Source organism: Malaclemys terrapin, chromosome 3 (assembly GCF_027887155.1).
Source record: "Malaclemys terrapin pileata isolate rMalTer1 chromosome 3, rMalTer1.hap1, whole genome shotgun sequence".
NCBI classification, from domain to species: Eukaryota; Metazoa; Chordata; order Testudines; family Emydidae; genus Malaclemys; species Malaclemys terrapin.
Window position 1 is genome coordinate 3,088,489 of NC_071507.1, and position 16,711 is coordinate 3,105,199.

General features: G+C 50.6%; 1 protein-coding gene across 2 annotated transcripts in view; it reads left to right on the forward strand.

Annotated features, from left to right (window-relative positions):
• Positions 1 to 16,711, forward strand: part of PPP2R5D (protein phosphatase 2 regulatory subunit B'delta) — a 43,285-nt gene that overhangs the window by 22,238 nt on the left and 4,336 nt on the right. The window contains exons 11-15 of one of the 2 annotated variants that reach the window (XM_054022010.1): positions 2,217 to 2,387; positions 6,123 to 6,250; positions 8,611 to 8,712; positions 15,614 to 15,686; positions 16,294 to 16,410. In XM_054022010.1, coding sequence (XP_053877985.1) covers positions 2,217 to 2,387; positions 6,123 to 6,250; positions 8,611 to 8,712; positions 15,614 to 15,686; positions 16,294 to 16,410 — 591 coding nt within the window. Of the gene's footprint in view, positions 1 to 2,216; positions 2,388 to 6,122; positions 6,251 to 8,610; positions 8,713 to 11,894; positions 15,361 to 15,613; positions 15,687 to 16,293; positions 16,411 to 16,711 lie in introns of those variants that run through there. The other variant, XM_054022011.1, reaches the window with a different exon arrangement.

The window sequence follows — 16,711 nt, forward strand, 5'->3', positions numbered from 1 at the left end:
GAAGACAAGGCAGCGTCATCACAGAACGCACGGTGTGTTTGTGTAAAAGTATCCAAGCCTTAGTAAGCAGGGACCTCATGTGGTGCTTGTGTGCTTGATCCCTGCCTTGTTTGTCCTTCATCCATGACACAAGAGCTGCCCCACCGAATCTTGCTGAATAAACGTGCTCCAGAATGACAGTATTGGTGATAACCAAACAAAGCAAAGACCAACTCCTGTGCATCTCACCCAGCCTTAGCTCTAGGAAAAACTGCCTTTGGAGTCACTGAAACTAGTTATTGATTGAATGGCAAAACTTCCAGTGCTGTGGACACCGAGCTGTCCCTGCCTTGCAGAGCCCTTGGAACGGTGGAAACATCATTCAAGCAGCCTTCCTCTTGCTGCTGTGCCCTCTGCTGTTCCCTCAGGCTGCTTGCCGGGCTAAGCTCAGCGTTTCAGGCTTCTCCTAGGAATTGGTGAAAGGCTGGCGTTTCCAAAATGTTTTCAGTTGTGCAGCACCAACCAGGCACTGCAGCCATGAGTGCTATGTTCAGCTTTGACCAGTGCTAGCTGAATAGTGTGTAAGCTCTCTGAACATCCACTGACACTTTGGCTTCATAAGCTCTGTTGTTGAACTACAAACAGTGTTAGCTAGGAGAACTGCTCTTGCAAACCGTTCTGTTTGAAGCCAGCGTGTGCAGTTTTCATGCAATGCATCTCTCCCAAATGAATGTTCAAACGGCAGACTCTGCAACGTGTGGCTGTATCTGTTTCAGAAAGAGATTTGATTTGGAAGTGAGTGGCTAAAACTTTCACTCAGTGCATTTGGATTCTGATCTAGAAGGCACCGAGCATTGGTATTTGGCGTTCAGTGGATTTGTCACATCCCTTTTGGGACAATAGGTTAGCCAGATCATGATACATTGAGTCCAGAATTCCTCCCCTGCCAGTACCTGATGCCTCAGGTGACAGTGGAACCCCCCATTGCACTCGGTAAATGGTACGATCTTGCATTTGGACGAGAACTTCCGTTCTGACCCCTTGGTGATTAGTTTACACTCTGAAACATCAGTTTTGATCGTCTGAATCTGCACATCCATACAACAAACACGACTGTTCATAAAAGTCTCCAGTCCCTGTCCTGAGTCTCCTGCGGCCGTGAGCGCCACAGGGCAGCTGCATTTCTTGGGAAGGAGAATTTCTCTCCGTTGCTCTCTATTCACCAGCATGTCACTTTGAGTGGCCCCTTGTTCTCGTGGGGACAGAGTGAAAAGCAGGCGATGATCACTTTTCCCTGTGTAGTCTGAACCCTTAGGACACGGGCTAGTCCCAAAGTGGGTGAAGCCAAGGCTCAGAAGGAACTTTTTGGCCCAAATGCAGGGCTCCCCCTCTTCAACCTGCCTTCTCCAAGAACACCACCAAGCACATTAACTTATCGGAAAACCCATTCACTACCCAGGCAGCTTTCCTCTGCTTGGGAAGGAGCTGGGGTGGGGGGAAGTCTCCTTGCTTAGTGCCCTAGCTTGAGAAGGCTGTCAGCCACCATGCTGATGGGAATGGTGAGCACCTGAGCAGAACAAGAGGGTGTAGCCAGGGAAGAAGGAGCTATGTCTGCTGCTAGGTAGCGCTCCTGGGCAGAGCTAGCGTCTAGGCACTCCACCTCTTTGTTCAGCCATATCCTGTCCAGGCTGCCTGCAGGGAAATGTGGGGGTAGGTGCCGGGTGATATAGGTGCCTTCAGCTTCCGGGTCTGGAGCCCAGAGGGTCTGTGTGCTGGACAGGTAGTCAGTGGCGTTGGCAAGGTAGGGAGAGGAGTGGAGCAGCAAGGGAAGCTGTGCCGCTTCAGAGTTGAGGAGGAGAGTCCAGAAGAGAGTTCACCCAGTGCCTGTCCTGCAACATATAGTTCCAAGGACTGCCCCAGACGCTGGGATTCTGAGAGCCAAATACCTTGATGGGGCCCTCTTTAGTACCTCCTAAGGTCTGGGAGGACAGAGCAGTTTGAGGCCTCTGTGCTGGTGGAGGGTCTCTGGATGCAGAGCTGGGGGGGAGGGGTGGGGTTCAGAGGCATGAAAGAGCTGGTGATTTGTATGCCTAACCCAACTGAGTCCATATGTACAGGCCCTGCGTCTGCTGATGTGCATGGGATGTGGCTGTGCTGGGGTTCCGTGGCTGAGGGGCTAGACAGCAGTGCCCATAGGTTTGCACTCTGCTCCCAAGCTCCTTTCTTTACCTGCTCAGGTGATTGTGGGCTTGCTGAAGTTTTGGCCGAAAACGCACAGTCCCAAGGAGGTGATGTTTCTGAACGAGCTGGAGGAAATACTGGATGTGATCGAGCCCTCCGAGTTCGTGAAGGTCATGGAGCCCCTGTTCAGGCAGCTGGCCAAGTGTGTTTCCAGCCCACACTTCCAGGTAGGTTCCAGGCTCAGCAAGACCACCTGGCATTGCTTTGCACCCGGGTCCTGTTTTTAGGGTGAAGCTGAGATTCTGGAGCGTGCTTCTGTGATCACTAGCGGAATCGATGGTACGTTTAGTGGCAGCAGTGATCAGGATGACTCCTGAGGATGGCACAAAAACAGGAGGCATTAGTGAGCCACCAGACCAATAGTCTAGGAGTAGGACGACTGTGAATGTCCTCCCAAGCTACTGATAGTGTTTTCCCCAGCCCTGAGTGTTACAACATTGAGGGGCTAGCGTGGGGATCTTGTGCTGCCTCTTGTAAGTGGCCGATCTGATCTGTGGGGGTTCCTCCTGTCCCTGAGTACTGTGCCCAGGCCCTTTTGAAATCAAATTATCTATTCGTCTTCTGCACTGGAGGATGATCAGCCAATGAGACTTTCTGTTCTTATGAGGATTCCCAGTGTTGCATGCCCGCAGAAAGGATACTTTGCACTGGCCTGGCTCTGGGGCAGCGGATCATCCATTGTGGAGATTGAAGAGGGGGAGAGCAGGAAGGATGGAAGATCTTCAGGGTCACTTGATGGTTCCATTTGAGGGATACCAAGGGTAGCTGGGGAAGGTGGAAATGTTAACACCGTGATACAGTGCTGAGGGGCACGCCTGGTAGTTTTGGGATCGAGTCATTCAGCAGCTGCCCCTCTCCACACCCTTCCTCTGCATTGCCTCTTGTTTGCCATCTATGTGACGTGCGCTTCACAGATACATGGTCTCTTCCCCACACAACTCACAGTGTAGGTAGAAAAAGCAGGCACACATCAAGAAGGTCAGGAATTAAAGGATGGCAAAATAATGCCAATCAACATGGGTTTGGTGGAAAATAGGTCTTGTTGAATTAATGTGATACAGGTTTTTTTATGATATTACAAATTTAGTTGACAAAGGTAATGGTGTTGACATAAATTGCTTAGATGTCTGAGAGACATTTGATTTAGTCCCCTGTGATAATCTGAAGAGTGGTGCTGTACAAAGTCACTGTGGCCCATGTTAAATGGATTAAAAATTGGCTAACTGATAGATCTCAACAAGTAATTGTAAATGGAATCATCAGATGGGGCTCTCTGCCCAGTGCTATTCAATATCTTTATCAATAATCTGGAAGAAAATGTAAAATCATTTTTGGTAAAACTGGCTGGTGACATAAAAATTGGTGGGGTGGTAACTAAAGAAAAGGAGGGGTCAGTTGTATAGAATGATCTGGACCTCTTGGTCACCTGGGTTCAGTTGAACAACATGCATTTTAATACAGCCGAATGCTAGGTACAAAGACTGTAGGCTACACTGACCGGATGGGACCTGTATCCTGTAAAACATGGACTCTGAAAACGACTTAGGCACATGATGGAAATTCTTGACTGTATAAGCAGGGGGATATTGAGATATTGAGTAGGGGTAAGAAGGTGGTTTTACCTCTGCGTGTGGACAGAATTAGTGAGACCGTTATGGGATAGTGTGTCCCATTCTGGTGTCCAATAATGTTGATAAAACGAAGAAGGTTCAGAAAAGAGCTATGAAAATAAAGCTCCGTGAGGAAAACACTGTCTTACAGTGAGAGACTACCTTATCAGAGAGTTTGAGGTGACTTGGTCATAGTCTAGTGCAGGGGTAGGCAACCTATGGCATGCATGCCAAAGGTGGCACGCAAGCTGATTTTCAGTGGCACTCACACTGCCTGGGTCCAGGGGGCTCTGCATTTTAATTTAATATTAAATGAAGCTTCTTAAACATTTTAAAAACCTTATTTACTTTACATACAACAATAGTTTAGTTATATATTATAGACCTATAGAAAGAGACCTTCTAAAAACGTTAAAATGTATTACTGGCACATGAAACCTTAAATGAGAGTGAATAAATGAAGACTCGGCACACCACTTCAGAAAGGTTGCCAACCCCTGGTCTAGTACCTCAATGGGGAAGAGGTGTCTGAGAGCTGGCTTGTTAATCTACCAGACAAAGGCATAACAAGATATAACGGCTCAAATGTGAAGTTAGATAAATTCAGACTAGAAAGAAGGTTTTCTTTTCTTTTCTTTCTTTTCTTTAACAGTGAGGGTAATTAACCATTGGAACAACTTACCTAAGGATGTGGTAGATTCCCCATCATTTGGCGTCTTAAGCTATATTCTAAAAGATATAGTCTAGAGCAGGAATTACTGGATGCTAAGGCCTGTGTTATACAGGAGGTCAGGCCCAATGATCACAATGTTCTCTCTTGGTCTTAAATCTAACTCTGCAGCTGAGCAGGGACATGCAGGGACCTGGCGTGATAGAGCCACAGGCTTGTTTTGTTTGGGGGGAGGGGAGGTTGAGAGAGAAGGTTTCTTCTCTCTCCCCTGAAGGAAGGGTGAGGACTGTGGCTGAAGTGCCCTCATAGGATACATTTTTACTGCCCAGTTAACCCAGGCCCTTATGTGACTTTTAGCCCAGAGTCCCCTTGCAGCCACAGAGGGTTTGGAGGTGCTTTCACCCTGGGCTAGCTTACTCCGCTGCAGGGGTGGGTTAGAACCCGAGTTCCGCTTTAACTCGAGCTGGAACATAGTCCTCCAATCCATTCCCACAATCCCACTGAAGGACCAACAGGCTCTCCCACAGTTGACAGAATCATAGAGTGTCTCTGATAAAAGGGATATCTCCCCAGACACACACGGGCGTGTGCAGAAACAGTGAGGACGCAGTAACACAGATGGGCCTTTGCAGTGGGGAGCCTCACACCCAGGGTGGCTAACCCAGTGCTGAGACCTGAGTGCCAGTCACCCGGGTTAAGTGTGCAGTGAAGGCATAGCGTAAGGAGGAGAGGGTAAAGGAACTGTGGAGCAGGTCAGGGAGGAGTCTTAGCCTAGGGAGCTATATGGAAGGTGGTCCGGGGAGCAGAGAGAGACGAGAACATTAAGGTGGGATCCAATTTGTGCAAGAACCCAAAGGTGAGGACAAGGGTCTTGAATTTTGTACGGAAGGCAAAGGAGAGCCTTGGGAGAGATTTGCAGAGGGGTCTGATGTGGTCAGAGCAGCAGGCAGGGGAAATGGTTTTGACAGTATTTTTGGTCAGTTGAAGAGAGTGAAGTCGAAGGGAAGGAAGTTGCTGTAACGGAGGTGAAAGATGGTTAGGACCTGGATGAGGGTCTTGAAGTTGGGGACAGACAGCAATGGAGAAAAACTGACCAGGCTTAGCAGTGATGTCAGTTTGGAGGGTCAGGAGGAAGAGAGAACACAGAGGAATGTCCCTGTTGGACGGGGAGGGGAGATTTCAGGGAGGAAAGAGCTCCATTTTTAGCCCTTGTTGAGCTTTGGCTGGAGGCAGGACAATACGAGGAAGAGTTGTTGGAGATGTGACTGAATGGAGAGTCATCGATAGAACAATAACAGCTGAAGCCAGGTGACCAAATGAGGCTACCCAAGGACATAGCCCTGAGGACCCGCCCTGCACGGGGAGAGGAGGAGCTCTTGGTGTAAATGCAACAGAATGTAAATGGGGAGAGACCAGAAACCAAGGGCTGGGTCTCTCCAGGCAGAGGACCATTGCCAGAGGTGGCAAAGACAAGCTCCTCAGCCAGAGCTCTGTCGAGTCTGATTTCTTGGCTGGGGAGTGCCAGAACTTTTGCCTGGTTGGTGACGAGTGGAATTCTCACATGCACCCTATGACCTGTCCGCAAGGAGCCTATACAGAGATGTGCTTCCCTCCCCCTGCAGGTGGCCGAGCGAGCGCTGTACTACTGGAACAACGAGTACATCATGAGCCTGATCAGCGACAATGCAGCCAAAATTCTCCCCATCATGTTCCCGGCACTCTACAAGAATTCCAAGAGTCACTGGAACAAGTAGGTCCTTTCTGTGGGTCCGGGGGCCATTAAGAATGAGTGAGTGAGCATCCAGGATCGCGCAGGCCTGCTGCTGGCTCCGGGGGAGTTCACTGTGGTGCTGCTGCTTGCTTTGGGGCACAGAGGAGGCGTGGAGCTCAGATACCAAGGGGATGGGTGCACTAGATCTGAAAAACCCAAGTAGCCCACAGCAGCTGGGGCCTGAACGTGTCATTTTGGGTGGCTGTTCAGCCAACCCAGTCAGTTAGATGGGCGAGATCTTTGGCCCTGGGAGTCTGACTGGTAGGTGTGTCGGGATTGTCTAGTTCAGTTTCACAAGCCGTGGAGCGCAGAGACCTCTGCGGCCTCCAGGGCTGAACAGAGGCACTGGTGAATGTGCTGGTCTGGTGTCTCCAGCTGCCAGGTAACAGAGAGAGCACTGAGACAGCACAACCCACAGCACAGTTGTGCTTTCCGCTGCTGCTTGGCACCAGAGCCTCATGTGTCCCGCCCACCACCCAGCTCTTCCTCCAACTGTTGTTAGCTGTTTCAGTTAAATAGGGGTTAAGAGTCCGAACCCCTGCTGCTTGGGTGAATGGCTTAGAAAGCTCACAGCACACATCCGAGACCCCTGGGGGTACATTTGCAGGGCCAGCAGAAACCCCCGGCAGCAAGTCTCAGAGCTCGGGCTTGCACTACAGCGCTACAAATAGCTGTGTAAATGTTCAGGCTTGGGCTCTGAAGCCTGGTGCGGGGAGGCATTTCCTGATATTTCTGTGGGGGAGAAGGCAGGAAAGCCCCCCCCCCCCCCCCCCCGTCCTCATGTGTTCCCTGTACACTGGAAAGAGGCAAAACTAGGGCACTTTTAATACAATTTAGGGGGAGCTTGCTGGAGCTGGGATTCAGAGTGTCTGTAATACAAAGAAATTGGCTGCCGAATAAAAACTGTTTGCAAACTATTGAACCATTGTCTGTTTCTGCTTTCACTCGCCTCTTCGCCATAAAGAATCAGAAAGAGGCACAAACTGAACTGTTCCCTTTGCAGCTCCCCTTAAGGGGTGGGATAAATGTTATGCTCACCACCAGGCAAGGAAATAGTTACTGTGGCCTTGACTTTCACACCAGTACTTTCACGCACGCACTTCTTCATGTAGTTTGGGCCACCTTTCTACCAGCATGATTCAGAAATGTGCTTTGCACCACTAGACAGAGCCGTTTCCAGTGGTTCTGAGGTTTCTTTTCTCATTTGTCTAATCATCCCCCTCATTTGTCCGCCTTTCTCTCTCTCCTTCCTGGGAGCAGCACAGGACAGTGCTTGTACTCTGTTTCTGCCTCTTTCCAGTTTGTGATGGTATTTTTCTACTAGTCCTGCTTTCCCTGAGATCTTTCTCGCTGCCACCCTTGCTTTTCCAGAATGGGCTGAGGGACCCAGAAATTCTCCCCTTCCTTCCCCCAACTCGGTCACTGTGTGTGTCAGAAAATAACATCTAGGAGCTATCCCTTTATTGCAAACTGTTCCCAAAGGCAATTAGTACCGTGAGTCCTCTTTCATGGCTGGGGAGGGAGCACAGAGAGGTAAGGTGACTTACAGGAGCCAGACTGCATGACTACTAGCCCATGCTGCTTCTGGGCACGATTCTAATCTGTGTTCTGATTTCCCAGCACCACAGACAGGCAGGGCGCTTTCAGACAAGACACAGTCCCTGCCCCAGGGGCTTACAGTGTAGCGTGAATAAGGCGTGACGCAATGCCAGCATCCTTGACACCAGAGGAGGAGGTGGCTTGTTCTCTCAGTGCACGCAGTGCTAGTTCCTGGTTCCAAATTGCTATTAAGTGCCCCTCCTTCAGAGGTGGTGTACGTTCCAGTTTGCTGCAGCAGCTGCTGTACACTGGAACTGAGCTAATGGAGTGAAGCCATGTGGGGAAATCAAACAATCCGGCTAGTACATTGCAAACCTCCATCACATGCGCTGTAAAACTGGGTTGAACAAAGCTCTATAGGGAAAATCCCCGAGCTGGCCCCCAGCTTCTTCCATCTCTAGCTTCTTTGACTATGTGATGCCCAATAGGAAAGGCCCTGGGGGCTTGAATGCTGATTTCCTGCTGACATCTGTGTTGGGAACCACCAACTCAGCAGCATTACTAGTTATGGCTCCATTGAACTGCAGTCCCAGTCACTGTGAAGAGAGCTGCTCCCCCCTGTGGAATAATCAAATGGATTCAGGTCTCAGTTCTTTTCACACCGAGTCCTGGGACCATAGGAAGGGCTCTGGTCAAGCTCCTACAAGCAGAAGTGATGTCTGTCTCCCTCCCAACAGGGTAAGGGACAGGCAACTTGACGCTACCTGTGACCCAGTGTCCCTCTTCTGCCTTCTTTGCAGGACGATCCATGGCCTGATCTACAATGCCCTGAAGCTGTTCATGGAGATGAACCAGAAGCTGTTTGATGACTGCACACAGCAATACAAGGCAGAGAAGCAGAAGTGAGTAGCTTGGGCAGGGGCCTCCCCTCAGCTGACTTAAACTAATATCTGAGTCTCCTTGACCGTGTGAGGAAAGTCCCAAGCCAGTACGGTTAGCAGTCAGGTTTAAGCGGTTGCTCCGGTCAAACAGGGACCCTTCAGAATGTAGGGAAGCCAAGGGGAAGGAGTATAAACAAAAGCAGGAAAAAAGCGAGAGGGAAATTAGGAAGGCAGAGGTGGACACCGAAAAGCAAAAAGTTAGAAACAACTGAGAAATCCTGTCAGTCTATCAGAAGCAAGAAGCCTGTTCTGTTGCAGAATTGGTGAGTTTGCTGGACCACCAGGGAATAAAGGGAGAAGTGGAGGAGGAGGAGGAGGATGCAGGGAAACGAAGGCCCTGATTCGGCAGTGCATTTAAGCACCTTCTCATCTCACATTGACTTCAATGGAACCTAAGCACATGCTTAAAAATTAAGTCTCTGCTTAAGGGTTTTGCTGAATTGGGGCCATGATGGCGTTTGGGGAGGTATCTGCTGTTCTCAGGTTTTAAAGAATTGTCTGGGGTTGAGTTGTCAGAAGAGGAGGTGCTGGAATAAACTGATCAATTAAAGGGGCTCTGGTCTGCAGCCCCTAGTGAGACATCCAAGAGCTGTGAAGGAACTTGGGAATGAAGTGGCTGAGCTGCTAATACATACATGCTTGTTAAAGTCCGGTACTGTACCACGGACTGGAGGGTAGCAAATATTGTACCTATTTTTAAAACATCTCTGGGGGTGGTTACAGCCCTGCAAGCCTTACTTTGGGACTTGGTAAGTAGGTTGAAACTAGAATAAAAAATACCTAGTAAAACAGGACAGGCTGGAGACAGGCCTGCATGGTGTCTGCCCAGGGAAGTTGTTCCTCGCTGACCTAGCAGAGCCCTTTGAAGGTATCAGAAGAACAGTGGATAAAGAACAGGATGGCATAATTTGGAGCAGTGATTTGAAATTTGGCAGGAGGTGACCTTTGTGGCAGGGATATGCCTCTTGAGATCCCATGTGAAAATCTGCCCAGATTTGACCCAGGTGCCAACTAGAGATGTGCGAGAGTTTCGCAGCTGAATTCCCCAAAGATTCTATCTACACTGGGCATGCTTCGGCCCAGGGCTGAGCAGGACTCTCCCTGCAATTGCAGCTCTGGGCTGCCATGGGCCGTGCTGGGTTCAGCACTGGATTGAGAGCAGGGAGATTCTTTCCTTTGCTCTTAGTGACCCCCTGGCTGCTGGGCCCAAGCAGTGTGGAGGTGGAAGCTGGCTGACTCCAATGTAGAGGGGACAAGAGCCAGACCAGCAAAGTAGTGGGGAGAATAGATTGGGACAAGGAGACTGAGGGGGAGGCTGGGACTGGAGCCTGGCAGGGGTGGGGAGAGGAAAACTGGGCCTGTGAGTTAGGGTGGGGAAACTGGGGCTGGCTGGGCAAGGAGCCTGGTACTTAGAGCCAGGGAGAGACTGGCATTGGGATTCTGGGAGCCAGTATCTGGGGGGATTGAGACTGGATGAGGAACCAGGGGGAGACGGGGGCTGAGAACCCATGGGGGAGTGGGAGGGGAGAGAGACCTGACAAAGAGCCGGGATGCAAGGGGAGAACTGGCACTAGCTGGGCAAAGAGATTGGGACAAAGACCCAAGGCAACGGACGGGGGAGACACCTAGTTGCTTGGATGACTTCCTGTGCCTTTTGTGGGTTTAAGTCGTGCCTCCTAGCCAATGAGTGGGGCTGGATGTTCCCCCAGTTAGAAGCTTTGTGGAGGGGACTTTGTGAACTAGAGCTTCGCTAGCCCCCTTCTCTACTGGCTTGGGTTTGCTGCTGGGTGGTAGCCAGTCGGTGCATTGTCTAGTTCAAGACCTGTGATTCTTCCCAAGGAGAGTGGGACTGGGAAGAAGAGCCGAGGTAGGGAAGAAACGGGACTGGGGCCAAGCAGCTTGGAGGGGGCAGGGCAGAGAGGGTCACACTTGTGGGCAGGAGCGGCGCCAGGGTTTTTCCCACCCTAGGCGGCAGCGCTCCTCCTCTGAGCTTTCGGCAGCAGGGGTCCTTCTGCTCCGCGTCTTCGGGGCACTTCAGCGGCGGGTCCCGGAGCAAGTGAAGGACCCGGTGCCGAATTGCCGCCGAAGACCCGGAGCGGAAGGACCCCCTGCCGCCGAATTTCCACCGAGGACGGCAAAATGCCGCCCCCCAAATCCTGGTGCCCTAGGCGATTGCCTAGGGTCGCCTAGTGGAAGCGCCGGCCCTGCTTGTGGGAAACAGGCAGAAGAGTGTGTGCCCACTAGAAATACTCCCCGCCAGAGCCTGGAATGGAGTCCATGATTCCTGAGTCTCACAAATATCTGTGAAATCGACTGGGAAAGTGTGTGTCTCATTGTCCTCTAGTGCTGGCCCACATAGAGGATGATAATCTACTAATGCGATCAGTTATTCCGTTAGCTCAAGGTGCGGAGGTCAGTGGGGTGGAGCTAAAATTTCCAACCCGGCTGATGACCATGTGGGGGTCAGTCAGATGTCACATGATGGAATTTCTGTGTTTTCAGCTTGCTTTTTTTCAGTTAGCAAGTTACATGCACAAACCTGTGTTCAAAGAACATTACGGTGATTCCTCACTTAGTCGTCCCGGTTAACGTTGTTACGTTGCTGATCAATTAGGGAACAGGCTCGTTTCAAGTTCCTCAATGCTCCCTTATAACGTCATTTGGCAGCCGCCTGCTTTGTCCACTGCTTGCAGGAAGAGCAGCCCATTGGATCTAGCTAGTGGGGGCTTGGAACCAGGGTGGGCTGGCAGCCCCCTGTCAGCACCCCTAAGTTCCCTGTGCGGTAGCCACCCAGTAGGCTATCAATTGCTGGGCAGTTCAGGTGTCCCTCCCCCCACTGCCGTGTGTTGCTCCTGCCCTCTGCCTTGGAGCTGCTCTCCGGAGCCTCCTGGTTGCTGTGCAAGGGGGAAGAACGAGGGGGGCTAATGTCAGGGTGTCTCCATCCCCCCGCTCCTGCACCCCACTTACCCCCTTTCCAAAGAGCAGGGGGGATACACAACAGCACTCAGGACAGAGGGAGCTTGCTGGCAAGAGCTGCTATCTCAACTTGCTAATTTATTTAAAATGGCAGTGTACTTAGAGTGGGGTCAGTGTACTTAAAGGGGCAATGCGCATCTCTCTCTCTCTCTCTCTCTCTCACACAGGGTGTGTGTCTCTGTCTCTGTCTGCCATGCTGTCTCCCCTCCCTCCATTCATGCTGCCTTGTAGAGTGTGAGGCTGCATTAACAACAGTGTGTTAACCCTTGAGAGCTCAGCCGAGTGCTAGTTCATCATTTAGCAGCAAGGCATTCCCTGGGAAATATCCCTCCCTCTGACGCCCCCACCTCAACCAAGCTTCACAATCATCATTGCTGTGTACAGTATTAAACTGTTTGTTTAAAACTTTGTGTGTGTCTATGTATATATAGTCTTTTTGTCTGGTCAAAAACATTTCCCTGGAATCTAACCCCCCCCATTTACATTAATTCTTATGGGGAAATTGGATTTGCTTAACATCGTTTAGCTTAAAGTCGCATTTTTCAGGAACAGAACTACAATGTTCAGCGAGGAGTTACCGTATTAACATTGCAAAGTCAAGCTCTCAGAAGATAGAAAATGCCAGTATAAAGGTTGCCTGTGCAATATTAATTCATCCCTCTTGTGCGTATGTATTCTAATATTGTCTGTAATTACATGATCACATGCTGTTTTTTCCATAGGACCCTACCCCATTCAGTGAGACTGAGGAGAGGAGAGATTGAGAAGGATGAGGACTGTTTAGGTTAGAAAGAAGAGGGCACATAGGAGGTATACACAATAATTACAGGGTTAGGGAAGGTATGTTGGATGTTCCTGTTCACCTTGTGTCATAGCACAAGAACAAGGGGATGTTGCATAAGGCTGAAAGCCAACCAATGTGCAACTGATAAAAAGAAACATATTTTTACACAAGGCATAGTTAGCCTATGGAACTCACTGCCACAAGATATCACTGAGGCCAAGAGCTTAGGAGGATTCAGAAAAGGATTAGACATTTAAATGGTTATTGGCCACCCACAGTACCTGCCTCTGCAGAACTGATCACTTCCTGCAGCTGCGCAGCCACGCAACACCTTTGTGAGCCGTACTGGGCAGTTAGAGGCAGGCCCATTTCCCAGGGCCATACACTGAGTGGGTTGCTGGCACTGCTGGTGTCTTTTTCTAGAGCCCCCTAGCCTTCCGGGAGAAGCGAGGCCATGCACCTTGCTATCTGAAGAGCGATTAGTTACTTCTTAAACAGGGTTCAGCTGCTCCGAAAGTCAGACCCTGGGAGAAAAATCAGAGGCTCAAGCCTATTAGTTATAAGATGGTGCATCTGGTCACGCTACAAACTAGCTGATTGTCTGTACCTCAGCAGTTTGGGCCTGGTGCAGCTATAGGGATGGCAGGCTCAAGAGCATGTGTCCACACTGCCTTGTGTGAAAGCTGAGGGGGCAGCTAGGTGGAGTTGTGGACACGCCTTCATGATCGCTGCCACGCTGTCTGGAGCGGCTCTCAACTGTGAGTGCCAGCCTCAGGGCAGATGGTCAGAAAACCGGGCTGACCCCCCACGCTTGTGGTGTGTTCTGTAATTAGATTTCACCAAGCCAGTAGCAAAGGTGAACTCCTGGATCACTCTAGCAGGCTTACCACGGAGTCACAGACAGTTCCCGTAGAGACTCCATCTATCTTACCACCCAGACAAACTGAACTTAGTGATAATGGTCACCTAAACCAAAACTCTACCATCAGATTGCTCCCAGTCCCAAGAGACCAGTCACTTACCCCAGATCATAGAATCCTAGAATACCGGGGTTGGAAGGGACCTCAGGAGGTCATCTAGTCCAACCCCCTGCTCAAAGCAGGACCAATCCCCGGACAGATTTTTGTCCCAGATCCCTAAATGGCCCCCTCAAGGACTGAACTCTCAACCCTGGGTTTAGCAAGCCAATGCTCAAACCACTGAGCTATCCCTCTCCCCCCAATTGGTACCCTAGATGTATAAGGGTCGGTAAGAGGCCTCTTGTACCATCAGGTGGGATTAAAAAATGTCCCGCTGCAGGGCATAAAACCAGTCTCTGATTGATGGGAATAGGAAGAAACTTCTCTTGTGGAATGGTGTTGCACATGTGTATCATAGGACTGTAATGCCAGTCAACAATGGTTTATGGGAAATAGGTCTTGGCAAACAATCCCGATTTCGTTCTTCGGTGAGATTACAAATTTGGTCAATAAAGGCACCTGCACAGATGTAACCTGCCGAGACTTTTGTCAGCATTTGACTTAGTTCCGCACTGTGTGATATCAGCAAGAGCCCACGTTGAATGAATGAACTGGCTAACTGACAGGTGTCAGAAACTAGCCCTCACCGGGGAACCATCCTAGAACAGGGGTGTTTGTAGTGGGGTTCCGCAGGGATTGGTACTAGGCAGGCACTAGTCTGCATTTTCAACAGTGATGTGATAGTCAGTATGAAATCACCGCTGACACAAAGAAGGATGGAGTGGTAAATAACGCTGAGAAAAGGGCTCAGTGACACCCAGCGATCAGGATCTCTTGGTAAATGCAAGGTCATGCGTCTTGGAACATGGAATGCTGGCAGTCCCTACAGAATGGGAGACTGTATCCTTGAAAGCAGGGACTGAAAAAAAAACAGGGCTTCCATTCTGGATAATCAACTGAGCGTAAGCTCCTAATATGATGCTGTGGCAAAAAGGCTAATGCGGTCCTTGGATGTATAAATAGGGGAATAGTGAGTAGGAGCAGGGAGGAGTGATTTTTACCTCTGCATATCGCATTGGTGAGCCTGATATTGGAATACTGCATCCACATGTTCAAAAGAATGTTATAAATTTGGAGAAGATGCGGAAAAGAGCCGTGGGCTGGAGAAAATGCCCTGGAGTGAGGGACTCAAACTAAACAGGTCGAGCTCTATCAAAATGAAGATGCAGAGGTGACTTGATTAGTGTGTACGTGCCTTCCTGGGGAGAAACGACAAGGCACTAAAGGGCTCTTTAGTCTAGCAGGGACGGGCAGAACAAGACCCAGCGTATGGAAGCCGAAGCCAGACAAAACGTATTTAGAAATAAGGTGCAGATTTTTACCAGTGAGGGCGATTAGCCCTTGGAACAAACTCCCCAGGGCACTGGTGGATTCTCCATCTCTTGATGCCTTCAGACCCAGACTGGAGCCTTTTGGGAAGATCTGCCAAACCCAAGTTGTTTGGCTCAATGCAGAAGTAACTGGGTGACATTCTCTGGCCTGTGTTATACAGGAGATCAGACTTCGGGGCTTAAACTGTATGAAAAATCTGTGATTTGGCCACCTCAGGGCTTCTTGTGCCGTCCTCTGAAGCTGCTGGTCCTGGCCAGTGTTGGAGAGGGACCTTGAGCTAGATGGGCCCTCACTCGGCTCTGGTAGGGCAGTTCCAATGTTCCTGTGCCTTGCCTGGGGAATGAGAATGGTAACTCCAAACTAGCCTCAGCACGTAGTGCTGGGGACAGGTCCACATGCTTCCCTCCTCCAAACTCAAACACGTGAACTGATCATTCAGACAACCCACTTCCAGCTGCTTTACCCTCCAGCTAGCAATCTGATCCCCCCCCCCCCCCCCCAAGACAGACATGCTCTGTGCCCACCCAAAATCTTCCCAGGTGCACTGAATGGAATGCATCCTCCTCCAGCTACCAGGTGCTTCCAGTTTCCAGGTGTTACCCCCACCCAGAAATAGGTTTTTTGTAAGGGACAAAATTAGTGACACCCCCCCCTCCCTTCCCCCCATGTCTCCTGCTGTCGCCAGGCCCCCCAGCGGATTTCCATCTCTGCCACTTTTCTCTAGAGTTTAACTTCTTCCCTTTCTCGGCAGGGGGAGGTTCAAGCTGAGGGAGCGAGAAGAGATGTGGCACAAGGTTGAGGAGCTGGCCCGGCAGAACCCCCAGGTAATGATGTCACTCGGAATGGGATGGACGGGGGAGCATTGGGGTTTCAAACGCCTGCTGCCTGGGTCCGCAAAGAGCAGAACGCATCACTGGGCGGCTCCTTGCAGAAGGTCCTGGCCAGCCATGGAGCCCCAGTGGCAGCCTGTGTCTCAGTCCCCTATTGTTGTCATGAAGTGCAACAAGTTACCTGAGGACGTTGCCAAGCTAGTGGAGATACTTCCAATCTCCCAGCTGGCCTCTTACTTCAGTGGCATTGACCATCTGATACCGGAGGAGCAACTGTCCCCTGGAAAGCCTGTGTGTGTTCCTGGTTATCGAGTAGGGCGTGTGCCAGTGGCTGGCATTCTCCTGCTCTGCCAGCCTAGGTGAATGGCACACCACCACTGCTCGGCAGGCAGAGTGGGAACAGCGAAGGGCAGGAGTCTCCCTGGCTGAGGACTACTGTCTAACCCTTCTGTGCTGGCTTGAGGTGTAGAGGGTGCTTTGGGAGCATGTGAAATTCCCCGGGGGCCCTCTCAGACATGGGGGTAGAGGAGGGATTCTGGTGCTGGCGTGCAGTGTGCCTGCGTGCTGAACTAACCTCCCTGATTGTTCGGATTGTCTGCAGTACCCCATGTATTACGCTCCCCCACCCTTGCCTCCGGTTTACTGCATGGAGACAGAGACCCCAACTGCAGAGGACATTCAGCTACTGAAGAAAACGGTGGAGACAGAGGCTGTGCAGGTGAGTCAGGGTCCAGCACCCTGGGCAGAGTTCCTCAGAGGAGGTCCCTCCACCATAGGTGGCTCCATTTGAACAGAGATATTGCCAGACTGGATCAGAGCTGAGTCCATCTAGTCCAGTATCCAGGGGCCAGCACCAGATGCTTCAGAGGAAATGTTAAAAACTCCACAGTAGGAAGCGGTGAGAGAGTTAGAGATTCTTAAACCCTGAAGGAGGAGGATTTATTGCCCCTCAAACATGTAGCATTGGCTGTTCTACTTCTGCATAGTCTTGCACTCCGTATGAACGTCCAGCTCCTCTG